Below are 13375 nucleotides of genomic sequence, written 5' to 3' on the forward strand. Positions count from 1 at the left end.
CCAGAGTGTCCCCCGCCTCTTGCTGGATATGGGCACCAGTGACCCCCGTAACCCAAAAAGGAAGAAGCGGGTAAAAGACGATAGATGGATGAATGGATAGATGGATAGATGGATGGATGGATGGATGAATGGATGGATGGATGGATGTTATGTTAATTGTAGCAATTTGCTCCAACAAGCCATTCACAAGTTTGGCATAAAACAAATGTTGCGCAAAAGCTCTTCACAAGTCAAGGTGCTCATAGGTTAGAAATAAGTTATGCACACGTGCACAATTGCCAGGTGGTTTCCGACACATGTCAGCTTATGAATAGCAAACATAACGAGTGTGAACTTATGAATAACTTACCTGTCGTGTACCTGTAACTTAAGAGCAACACGTCGGCAAATGCTAAAAATATGGTGCATGAACAAAGTTTTGGGCTGGCCGTCGTATATCGACATGCTGATGACTTATTAAAAACTTGCACCTAACTTATATGACTTACACCAGAGCGTTTGTCTTTTTATCTTTTAATTCATTGGCATACGCTGATGCTTTACGGCACTGTGTGACGAGGCCTTTAGAAAGAGTTAGCAATTAGTAGAGATGAGGAGTTAAGTATCAAGACAGCAGTGATCTCCACCAAGACAGTAGTTCTCATTTGGAGAAAACACCACAGAAACTCAGGGGTAAATAATTTGTCAAATTGTGCAATTTGCTCTTGTTTTTACTAATGAATTAACACAATTTGTCTAATAGTTTCTATAAGCAATCAGCCAAAATGTTGAGAACTACTGAACTGACAGGGATGAAGATCTTGTGGGTCATAAAGGCCCCACTCACTTATTGCTGCTGAGTGGAGGTGAGGACAAGGGGTATGGCTCTTCAAGTGACTCATCAAAGCTGTCAGGGTTCAACAGTAAAAAAAAAAAAAAAACAACAACAACAAAAATTTATCACAAGACAGCAGCTGGCAGCCAGCAGACACAAATATGGTATAGCTGTGAAATCTTAGCTGAAATCACATGCTTCTCAGGCAGAGGGGAGCAATCGCTTAATCAAGGACAACAATTTCTGCCATGCCATGTCATCAAGTTAGAGTGAGTCCACCTCGTTCCACTGTCACTGCAGTTTCAGTTTCAGGCATGTTCACCAGGCCTTGCTTTGGCTTTACAAGATTATGAATACATGAATGAAATTAAAGGCTCTCAAGATAAAACATGTCTGAATATGCACCGGGCAAAAAGCTTTTAGGAGCGTATTTTATTTGTATGGGTGAGTTCTGCTCAGTCATCATAGATTTAAATAATTTAGTTTTCTTATGGCAAATACCTGGCAGGCAAAAATAATTCAGAACAAATAATTTGTTGATAAATTGATTAAAGCAACAGATCTATTTTTATGACTGCCAATCTGCACCTACAATTGATGCACAGTAGTCCATTGCTACTTCGCGGTTCGACTTTTGCAGCCTCGTTCTTTTGCGTTTTTTCTAATTAAGATTGGACATGACACACAACTGGCTGATTGATGGCTGTGCCACACAAGCGGCATGGATTGTTTATTTAAAATAAATTATTTGAAATTATTTAGTGCCTGCTAAATCATTAGATGCAGGGAGAAACTCCTTCCTGCAGCCTGTCATGATCTCCGCTCTCTGCCATCTGCGGCTCTCTGCCACGCCCACATTTCTCTTCCATGCTGAAACGGCTTCATGAAGGGTTAATCCTTTCCTGTCCAGCTGCACCAATCCACTTTTGTCTTCTAACTTAAAATTCAATGTATGTCACATCATAAAATTGTTACAATCACAAAATATAAAAGTGTTAAAAATTATGTTTAATTATTTTAGAACTTCTATGTTCAGTTGTTACAGTGTAATTGGTGAAGAAGTACATTTCTGCTCTGTGCTGCTTCTGCATGAAGGGTTAACACTTTGTTGTCCTGCTGCACCTGTCTACAATTTAAATTTAAATACTGTAATATTTTAAATAAACAATCCATGCTGTATGGATTGTTTATTTAAAATATTACAGTATTTAAATTTAAATTGATTATTTACAAAGAAGGAGGGAGATTGGGAGATGAGGAGTGTGACTGAAGCAGTTAAGTTTGCTGGCAGAGAGTGGAGATCATGACATGCTGTGCTCTTTTAGAACATTTACAGTATTTAGAGTATTATATACTAAAATAAACTACTACTTACTACTACTATTTGTACTACTATCCCTACTTTGCGGTACGTGTTGAACGACTACATAATTTTTAAACTCGACATTAACATAACAAAACTTGAGTAGAACTCAAGTAGTTGATGACATCATAGGACTGCAAGATGAAAAAATAAATAACAAATAAAACTGCAAAAAAACGTAATTTATTATTTACAAAAAAAAAAAAAAAAAAAAGACCAACAAAACATTGGGAGAGTATATTATGCTCCTACCATTTATCATACTGAAAATAAGTCACAGGAAAACCAAAACTATTAGTTATTATTATTAATTTGAATTAGAATTTATTGATTTGAAGCTCTCGACCTTGACCTCTCTAAGTGGCTTTAAGAATCTGTTGGACTCCTGGCAGGGACCAATGCTGACATGTTCCTGTTTTTAGTTTTCTACATCTACCTTAGAATCTAGCTGTTTTTTGTTACTTTTCTTTTTTTTTGCCATCCTATTTATTAAAAAATAAATAAATCTGTATGACTTTTTATAACTGTTTATTGTTGTCGCTGTTGTCCATTGTTGTCATCATTCTTTGTTGAAATCAGGTCTCTCTTGTAAATGAGTCCTCGAGGCTCAATGGGATTAACCTGTCTAAATAAAGGTTGAATGAATTATTATTAAGCTGCAAAAGTGAAAGAAATAGCACGTCAAAAACGAAGCTAAAAACAGTGGGGAGAACGAACACCCCACACCACCGCCAGCTGTGGTGCACATTAGGTTTAGAGATTAATATGTTTATAGGTTTTTTATAGGTTTAGAGATTAATATTTTTTGCATTTAGTTTGTGAAACAAGGTCAGAAGGAAGCTGATTCTGGTTTGGTCATTGGACCCGGTGTTACACCATATTCTGTGACCTGCAACAGTGCATGCAACACCGCCCCCTACGGTCACAATATACGGTGGTCACAGAATATGGTATAACACCGGTTCGCAACGAGCTCCAAACAGTCAGGAAGTTGATTCATTTTCTGTTTCCTTACGGTGGTTGAACCAGAAGATTCATCTTTATTGAAATATTTCCATACTATTGATGCATTTCTACCTGTTTGCCAAGACTGGGCCTGCTCCGCTCAGTCCATCTGCTGGGAGGAATCCATTTGGTAGCTTCTACTAGTAGCCCGGTGCGGATCACGTGACACAATGACGTCACTGCGAACACTCGACGTGAAATTTAAAAACTCGATAGATGACCTAGGAATCGACCTGTCGATTACTCGAGTAGTCTGTTAAAGCCCTACTTCGCGGTTTTTCACTTATCGTGAGGGAGCGTGGTCCCAAACCCCCGCGATAAACAAGGGACTACTGTATTTGATGGTTGAAACTAACCCTTTTATGGTTCTTTTCTGCTGCAGAAGTTGCAAACATAACATTTTTTTAAATAAAAACAGATAATTATACATTACACTTCTTCAGGGGATCTGTACAAATAAGTTTAAACAGTAAGGTTATCATTTACCTCTTCTGTTATGTGTCTTGTTTATACATAAAGATGCTTCAACACCTGAAACCTTATAAAAAGTTATTAAAGTACAATATCTACATTAAGAACTATGTGGGATTTTAGCACCATTTAATAGGCATGGTGTTTAGGTGTAAATATTATGACTTTTAAAAGTCAAAAAATTAACCCAAAAGATTTTGTTTACGTTATTGTAATTGCCATGTGAACTTGTTCAAATTAGAGCAGTTTTTAAAAAAGTTTAGCTGCAGGTTTCTTATAGTTATTGTTCTTGGTGTGGATAGCCTTGAAAACAAACAAGCTGTCTGTAAGCTCAAAGTAAATCGCTGCACAAAAATACAGCAGATGCCACGTGCCCTGTGCATGGAGTAGATCCACTGACTGTTTTGGGTTGTGAGTATAAGTCTGTGCTTGGACTATATGTCAGTACTTTAAACTGTCTGTTGTATTTTTTTAATCATTTCCAAGCATGCCATTTTGAATGGCCTGCTGCTTCCTGCTGAGACGGGGATGCTGCTGTAGAGAAGTGCTGCTGCCATACGGAAGGTGTGTTGTAAATGTTTATTTATATTAGTGCCAAAATGTAGGTTCATCTGTTATTTTATTTTGTGGGTCCACAAACCTGCCTCACAAGATAAATCCTAAATCAGTGTCAGCATACATTATTATAATCTTCACCTCTAATGCTAAACATCTGCAATAATATGCCAATAAAAACTATATCATCGTTATAATGTTTTTTGTTATACAATATTAGTTATTTTTAAAGATGTGACGGTAAAAGGAGTTCAGGCTTTAAAAACAAGCTAACTTAGCTGGTAAATATGGTAAAAACGGTTCTTCTCATCCTGAATATTTCATTGCATTGTTGATTTTGTGCTAACCTGCATATGACAAATAAATAATCAAAATACTGCTGGTAAACGCTTGTGAAACATTCCTCTCAACATGTTACTGAGTAACCAGATAGTGTCCAGGTTGAGTCAGTGATTAAAAAAGGTGCTACTTTTAGCAACTCGGACTTTTCTTACCTATCAGTGATCTTCGTGCTTTGAGTCGGTCGTAAAGGAATGTCCTGGAAAGCAAAAAATAAGAAGATATAAATAAACTACCTGTATTATTATTTTTGTTACTAAAATAGGAGCACTGAGGTACACACCAATCAAAATTTAAGTTGTCAAAATGCTAAAATATTTTTAGTAAATAAAAAAAACACACCAAAGATGATAGTTTTTAAATGAATTTAAAATGTTGATATCAGCTTGAAATCTAAAACCCAACTTAATTTTCATAATATTCCGTGTTTTAATAGTAGAAAGACACATTGCATCGAACATCACAGTGATTACTTTTTCATTTACTATTTAACTTAAAAGACATGATCAAATTTGTCCGGAATAGCTGATATGATGAAATGTGAATCATTTTGTTCTTTCGGTTGTTCCCTCCGTAGGCGTCAGTCACCACAGTAAGCGAACTAGCATGAATAATTTAATATTTTTACGCTAGATGCCCTTTCTAAGTTAGTAAGTAAGTAAGTAAACTTTATTCGTATAAAATTTTTCAAAGATAAAATCACAAAGTGCTTTACAGAAATACAAAATACAGGCTTAAAATAAAACAAAAACAATAACAACAGCTGATAAAAACAGTAAGTAGAACATTTAACTAAAAGCTTGTCTGAATAAAAGTGTCTTAAGCTGCTTTTTAAAGTAATCAATGGAGACGGCCACGTGAAGAGACAGGGGCACAACCTGACACAACCTGGGCTCGAAACTGCAGCAGGATTACAAGACCGCGGCACTGACCACCGAGCTACTGCAGCCGAAAATGTTTTGAATCCTGTCATATTTTTTATTTTGATGGCAAATACAAGTGACATAAAGAACCAATAACTAAAGAGCAGCCAGCTCACCTTGAAGCGTGTCTTTCCATTAACGATGTTGTCTGTTGAAAAGCCCTCTCGGCTCTGAAGGTGGGCAAAAGGTTTCACGGCACCCCAGGATTCAAGGTAGCGGGTCATACGCACAGATGCCCTCATCTTCAGACCGTCATTCACTCGAGGTTTAGCTGTGTTTCGGGTGTTCAGGGATGGATCCTTGGACTTTATATGAAGAAACAAACATTTTATTATGCGTTTACTATGGAAAAAGGTAAGTCTACTGTCTTCATATGTTCCACATCATACAGATTACTAGCAAATATTCAGCAATAACATGAAGATTTGGAAGAAAAAAAAAAGTCAGACTGACTTGTATTTTGAGAAGATTGTTCAAAGTCCTCGAGCACGAGTGATCAAGAAATCACTTTTAATTTAAGGCTTATACTAATTTATGTTTGTAAATTCTGAAACTAATAAAGATGTTTATCTGTATTTCCCAACCAGAAAAAAATTAAAGGCAACCAATATGTTGGGTGAAAAAGCAGCTTCATTTATGAAGTATTTTGGCAAAAAAAAAAAAATTGTATAAGTTTAGCATTTAGTCTACAGCCCAAAACCAATTTTTTATTTTATTCTTTTTAAACGTATGTAGGACAGTGCTCTTTCATTACAAATAAAAATACAAACAAATATTTGCTAAAGAAACTATTTTACTTTTTGGTCTTAAAAATAAATAAAAAAATAAACAGACTTACCCTTGGATCAATCACTAGATACGTGCGGACGTTTAGTTCATTGAGGTAAGGGTCTCTGAGGTGTCCGTCGCCCTCTTCTACTTCATAAGCCTTATTCAGGTGCTTCAGGGTTGCCTCTGTGATGTGGACACGGCTAACCAGGTGAAAGAAAGGAATAATAAAATATCCATCATGGTATTTAATTTATCAGTCAGTGGAACCAATCATTTATTTAACCAGTCCAAAGTGGAAAACAGTCATAAATTAATGTGGACAACAGTTATGAACACGTGTTTATTGCACACTTTCACCCTGATTGTTGTACAAGTATCACTAAAATAACAGCAAATACATGGTCTTTAAATTATACAAGTGGCTGTTTCACACAAACGTGTAAAACAGAAATTTATCAAATGTAGGCACCAAGCTTGTTTTGCTCTGAAAGTGACTAAAAAGTCAAATTTTCAGATTTTCTTGTAACAATGAAGATATTAAAGTATGTGAGTGAGAGCAGCTTTGTTGAAAATTTGACCATGATAGGAAGAAGTATATGAAAATGCAAACAATTTGAGAATAACAGTTCTGAAGCCCCAGCTGCAGCCCCGTCTCCGGTCCCTGGTTCCCCAGCTGCAGCCCCGGTCCCTGGTTCTCCAGCTGCAGCCCCGGTCCCTGGTTCTCCAGCTGCAGCCCTGGTCCCTGGTTCTTCAGCTGCAGCTCTGGCTCCATCAGCGGCTGCAGATCTGGACCACAGCTCAACTGCGATCCTCGCTCCTAGCCTGCCCGAGTTCATCGCTCCTGGCTCTTCGGCTGAGGTCCTCGTCCCTGACCTGCCTGAAGAGGTCTCCGTCCCTGGGCCGATCGCAGAAAATCCCGGCCTGCCTGAGGTCCTGGATCCCGGCTCAACCGCGAAGATCCTGGCTCGCCTGAGGTCTTCCTTCCTGGCTTGTAGGCTGAGGTCTTCGCCACTGACCCGACCGCAGAAGATCCTGGCCCGCCTGCAGAGGTCTTCGTCTCTGGCCCGCCTGCAGAGGTCTTCGTCCCTGGCCCGCCTGGGGTCCTAGGTTTTTGTGTTTGTTTGGGGTTGCTCAGGGTTTGTTCCTGTCAGTTTTTTGTTCTTTTGGTCCTCTGTGTTTCTCTGTCTGGGTCCGTCCTGTTTTTCATCCTAATGGATGTAACCTCGTCCTTGAGATGTCAGGAGCCATCCCTTGAGTGGGGGGTACTGTAGGATTTCTGGGTTTTGTCCTGTCTCTATCTGTTTCCTCATGCTTCCAGCTCTCAGTGTTTTCCCTCGTGTTCAGCTCGCCTCACCTGTGTCTAATGTTAATCACCGCAGGTGGCTGGCATTATCCCATCAGCGTGTGTCTATATATTCAGTTCACTGGTGTCTTGTCTTTGTCCCGGGATTGTTCTTATAGTGTGTAGCTGCCTTCCATCCTGTGTCCAGTCATTTGTGAGTACGCTGCCCCGTCCACTTCAGTTTTGTTTTTATAAAATAAATACTTTGATTTTTCCACGTGCCTCCCGTCATCCTCCTGCAATTGGGTTGAACATTCCTGACGGCCGATTATGACAGTTTCATGGTAAATAGAATGTGAACTAATTTATATGGAATTGTTTAGTTCATGTTGAAATGTAAACTTGCACAGCACATGTTGGGCACTTTAGTTTATTCCCAGTTATAGTAAGCAAGTATGAATCTCGGTTTTTGTACGGCAATGTAACAACTCTATACAAATAATTATTCAAGGTATGTGACAAATATAAGTATACAAGTAAAAATACTCACCCTGGAACTCCTCCTGACTCCATATGATTGGCCAGAGTGACATCATGCGACCATACATCAAACTGCCACTTCCGAAGGCCGATCACACCGCAGAGCACGTTGCCTGAGTGAACGCCTACTCTCATGTTGATATCTACCCCTGTGGCTTCCCGCACCTGCCTAAAAAAGTATTGAGCAACAATAAAGATTGCTATTGTGTACTAATATTACATATCTATGCCACAGTGGCACAATTACTATACGGTTTACCGTGCTTTCCATGTGTCTATGTGAAGCCTTGTTGAATGTAAATCAATAACAAGAAGAGAAGTAAAATTGTGTATACCATACTCTGTGGTGCAAACAAATTTAAAATGAACTTTTATAAATAAAAGGGTTTTCTCTTCACAATTCAGCAGTATAACAAACACATATCAATGAATTACTCTTTTAATATATGGTCACACAACTAGAGAGGCACCGATCCGATATTAATATCAGTATCGGTCCCGATATTGAAAAAAATCTAGATCGGGTATTGGTGACAATGTGACCAATCGATAAGGGCAGATCTATTCAGTCTAATTCTATGCTTTGTGCTCCGAGTGACGTCACACGCTAGTGAACTGGCCGCACAGATTGTTTTCAAAATGGAGCGAGCGAAGGGATCAGCCATCTGGAACTATTTCACACTACCTCAGCCAACACATTTGACAGCTACGTGCAATACGTGCGCAGCAACGGTTCCAAGAGGCGGCACTAAAATTTCCAGCTATAACACTACCAACTTAATCAAGCATCTCCAGAGATTTCACCCTAAAGAGCACACCGAGTTTGTTGAATGGAATCAACAAAAAGGAGGCGGCATGAAGCAGCTGACTTTTAAGGAGCTGAAGGGAAAAGGTGAAAAGTTTCCACCTTATAGTGTGCAGGCAACAAAAATCACTGAAAGGATACTGAACTTCATTGTCATGGATGGGCAGCTGCTCTCAATTGTTGGGGATAAGGGATTCCAGCTGCTAATTAACCACCTGGATCCATGCTACAAAATGGTAAGCCAAAAATATTTGTCGGAGACAGCGCTACCTGAACTGCACAGTAAAGTGTGCTAACACATATTAGAGAAGATAAGATGTCAAAGCGATGTTTACAAAAACAAATGCTTTAAGTCAATTCAGCAGTTTTTCTGTATCAGATGGGTATCGGAATCGACCGATACTAAACCTCAGATATCTGTATCATATCAGAAGTGAAAAAAGTGGATCGGCGCATCCCTACACACAACTACTAAACATGTATTTACATACAACAGATAATAATAGTTGGTAAAACTCACTTGATGGCTTCGCACATGTCCAGGCCCATTTTAACACAGTTCTTGGCATGTTTAGGCAGCGAGACTGGCAGCCCAGACACACAGTAGTAGCAGTCCCCCAGGATCTTGATTCTCATGCATTCATTCTCCTGTAAAGAACCACCCAATGATCATTTAAGGAGACCAGACAAGTGAGAAGTAACAAAGGCATCAAATGCTCTGACACTGCCCAACACAAAAACATTAATCTGGACAAACATACAGTTATCAGGGCTTGATTCCTGGCTGACCTGTCGAGTCAAACTTACTAATCTTCATTTAAAATAGTTTAATCTAACAGCAAGAAAGAAACACTAAAACTTCAAATATTTTCTCACCTTAGCAATTTGGTCAAATTTGCCAAACAGTTCATTCAGCATGATTACAAGCTCCTTGGGCGAACAGTCACTGGCCAAACGAGTGAAGCCAACAATGTCTGCATACAGAATACTGAAAGAAAGAAATGAAAATTGAAACGTTAACTTCCACTGACATGGAAACCATATGTAGAAAACAACAAACTGTGCATAGCTTCTGTTCCTGTGTGATTATTTCTGCATATTAGAAAACAAATTGCGACTTTATCACATAAACACAGATATAATCACCATTCTTTAAAGTCCAAAAAGCGCAGTCCAGTAAGAAACCAGTGAGTTTTGTTGCCTATCCATGCCTTTCAAATTTAAACTGCAGTACTTCATTTATATGAATAATTGTTGTGTGGTGTATGACACACGTGAGTCTTACCACGCTCAGCCTGGCAGAAAATCTCATGTCTTTTTTCAATTATCCACTATAGAAACTAAGGACCACCTGAATGTACTGTTAACAATCAGAGCACAGCGAGCATGCTTTTACCAAAATAGCCCATCAGCCTCTTATGACCATTAACAACGCGAGGAAGACTTTCAGACAAAAACACCTTGGCTATTCTGCCATTAACCTCCAGTATGTCTGATCAGTGACTCATTGAAAGGCCTGTCTGGTTCAGAGCTGAATCACAGTCCAAGCATCAATAAAGCTTCCCATCCAGCTGCAAACCAGTGAGATAGCGAAAGCTTATTTGACCTTTCACAAAGCCCTGACACAAAGGAGGACTGGAGGAATGTCAGCACAAATCCAACCTAAAGACAGGACTCGACTCCCTGCCTTGACATGGCTGATCTCAAGGGGGAAGTGAAACTAACCACAGCACCAGGAGACTCAGTGGACACCACACTCATTGTGCAGCAGTGAATGATCTGTCAGCAGCTCTGCAATGAAAGCAAGAATGCAATTTCCAACACGATGAAGTGCGTCTGACTTCCCAGTAGAATTACAAAGGCAATATATTAATCCAAGTATTCTCTGGGTTAACAATACTTCTAATGGTTATTTACATGAACACATTCAAAGTAAACACAGGAAAAAAAAAACACCTACAAAGCTGAACAGTGTAATAAAGGAGAACACATAAAGGAAAGCTGATTAATGCCACTGTTCAACAATGGACTGAATAAAACTGACCATGAGTTGAGACACAGAGGGCCACAGATGCAGTCTGAAAAAAAAACCTCAGGTGCTTCACGAGGCTGTCAACACAGCAAATGACAGCTCTGACTGTGTAATTACAAGGAAGGAGCCGTGCATCCAGTCTATCTGTCAACAGGCCTTAAACTAGCATCATAAAAGAAAATATGACTGAAAAGCCGCGACTATAATGTGTAAGATCAGTTTGTTTCTTGTAGAGAAAAGTTCCCTTATCAATAAAAAATGCAACCAAGATTTATTACAAGTACATAGGCATACTATGTTTTCAATATACAATGGTTTTATTTTCTTGTTTGGAGAAAAATTGAAACAAAGTACAAATTTGTCACGACATACTAGAAAAACTAAAAAACTCAGTGAAGTAAAAGATATTTGAAATAACCTATAATATTTGTTTATATTGAGGCCAGAGGACACTGTATATTTCCATCCATCCATTATTTTTACCCGTTTCTTCATTTCCAGGTTGCGGGGGTCACTGGTGCCCATTTCCAGCAGTTACTGTGCGAGAGGCAGAGACACCTTGAACAGGTCTCCAGTCCATCACAGGGACACATAGAGACAAACAACTATTCACTCTCTCACACCTAGAGACAATTTAGAGTTACCGATCAGCCTAACATGCATGTTTTTGGTCTGTGGGAGGAAACCGGAGTGCCCGGAGAAAACCTACACATGCACAGAGAGGACATGGAAACACCCAGAAAGGCTGCCAGCCAGGATTTGATCCAGAGACCTTCTTGCTGAGAAGCAGCAGCTCTACCAACTGAGCAACCGAACCTACTTTTTGTAAATTTAAAAAAGCCATTTGTCAAAGTTGATTTCTAACCGCCATCAAATCTCTCATTTTCTAAATGATTGAAACCTTCATACAGAAATCTGCAACTGGATCTACTACCTAAAATGGACATTTCTTCAGAATTATGAACCCCCCCCAACCACTTTTTCATTGTATTACTCTTAATTTTTTCCCCCCAGCTGCTCCCTTCTTCAGAGGTCACCACAGCAAATTAACTCGCATGAAGACTTGGCAATTTTTATTTTTTTTTTTACACCGGATGCCCTTCCTGACGCAACCATAGACCACTGTGCTACCACAGCCCTCTGTGTGGAGCAGAGAGCTGCTATCTAGAGGGGGTTAAGGGCCTTGCTAAAGGGCCCCGAGTGGGGCAAATGACACTGTATTACTCTGCTATGCCTTAATTTCTTTATGATTTGTACAATATTTAATAAAGTGAAATAGAGTTGAGCTGCTGATCTGATCAAAACAAGCTACAAGAGTATTTTAGGTGGTTTGTGGTTGTACCTGACGTTCTCGTGTCTCTTTACATAAAGGCTGTGGAAGTTGTTGTCTTTGACCAGTCGCTGTCGCTCTTCTTTATCTTTACAGTCCTGCAAGCGCTCCATTATTGCCAGTTTCATCTTCATGGAGATATAAACAGGGAGAACAGACTGCAGTAGGTTTTCCTGCAGACACACACACACACAGGATATAAGTTTCAGAACAAAACTGCAAATAAGTAGAGCCAGGAAATTAAGCTAATTGATTATAGCAGCTTGAAAAAAAAAGTGAGACATGATCCCTGAGACCTAACCTCTCTTTATACAACCTTGTGAGATCTGACAATGTGGGATGAGTCCAGACTTGTTGAGTTTGTCTACATAATGTTGTCACCTGCACGTCTCTTAAAAGAGCTTTAAAACGTGGATGAAAACATCAGTGAACGTGACAAGAAACATGAGGTCTAAGGTAAGTGATGTGACAGTTTCAGGATGGAGAGAAAGCAGCTTGAATTTGTTTGTTTTTAATAAAATACGACATAAGATTAGTAATTTTATTTTATTTACCCGTTATTTTTACAGGAAGTCTCAATGAGTCACGAGAACTCATTTTCAAGAGAGACCTGTTTGGGAGCAGACGGTGGGGGTTAAGGGCCTTGCTCAAGGGCCCAGAGTGGGGCAAATGAAGGTGGAGGCATGTGTGGATGCTTCACCTTTCCCACCCATATTTTGATGTTGCCGGTCTGGGGAGTCTCTTCGGGAGGTGGCTTTTGGTCTGCAGAGCTTTAAAGGACCAAAAGTGTGAATGTTTTTCTCCACGAGCTGATAAATCAGTCGGCACGAAGCAGGGCTCTGCAGGATGTTCATCTGCGCACGACGCCCGCAGGAGGTGGCGCTTTATCAAACACAGAAACCGATTTGCAGCTTTATTCCTTAAAATTCCAAACTGTCACGACATCAGAGCCGAGTCCTGAGCATTCACAGCCGCCCGAGTCTTTAAGTCGTGCACGGCTCGAGCGTATTTTTAGCTGTGAAGCTGCTCGTGCAAAGCGTCCCTCGCACGCTGCAGACGAGCTGAGGAAATGCCAACCTGAGCGCCGTGCATTAAGATGTGGTTTAAGAAGCTCAGGCAACAATCGAGCTAAAAAAAAAAAAAAA

At 39.6% G+C, this 13375-nt stretch overlaps 1 protein-coding gene across 1 annotated transcript in view; it reads right to left on the bottom strand.

The window, feature by feature from the left end:
* Positions 1-13375, bottom strand: part of adcy7 (adenylate cyclase 7) — a 44015-nt gene that overhangs the window by 19046 nt on the left and 11594 nt on the right. Inside the window, exons 5-12 of the mRNA XM_037693971.1 lie at positions 12243-12403; positions 9745-9856; positions 9389-9516; positions 8074-8232; positions 6309-6441; positions 5587-5775; positions 4703-4746; positions 827-886 (exon numbers count right to left, since the gene is read on the bottom strand). Coding sequence (XP_037549899.1) covers positions 827-886; positions 4703-4746; positions 5587-5775; positions 6309-6441; positions 8074-8232; positions 9389-9516; positions 9745-9856; positions 12243-12403 — 986 coding nt within the window. The remainder of the gene's footprint in view (positions 1-826; positions 887-4702; positions 4747-5586; positions 5776-6308; positions 6442-8073; positions 8233-9388; positions 9517-9744; positions 9857-12242; positions 12404-13375) is intronic.

The sequence above is a fragment of the Nematolebias whitei genome, chromosome 2 (genome assembly GCF_014905685.2).
Source record: "Nematolebias whitei isolate Nwh7 chromosome 2, NemWhi1, whole genome shotgun sequence".
In the NCBI taxonomy this organism is placed as follows: Eukaryota; Metazoa; Chordata; class Actinopteri; order Cyprinodontiformes; family Rivulidae; genus Nematolebias; species Nematolebias whitei.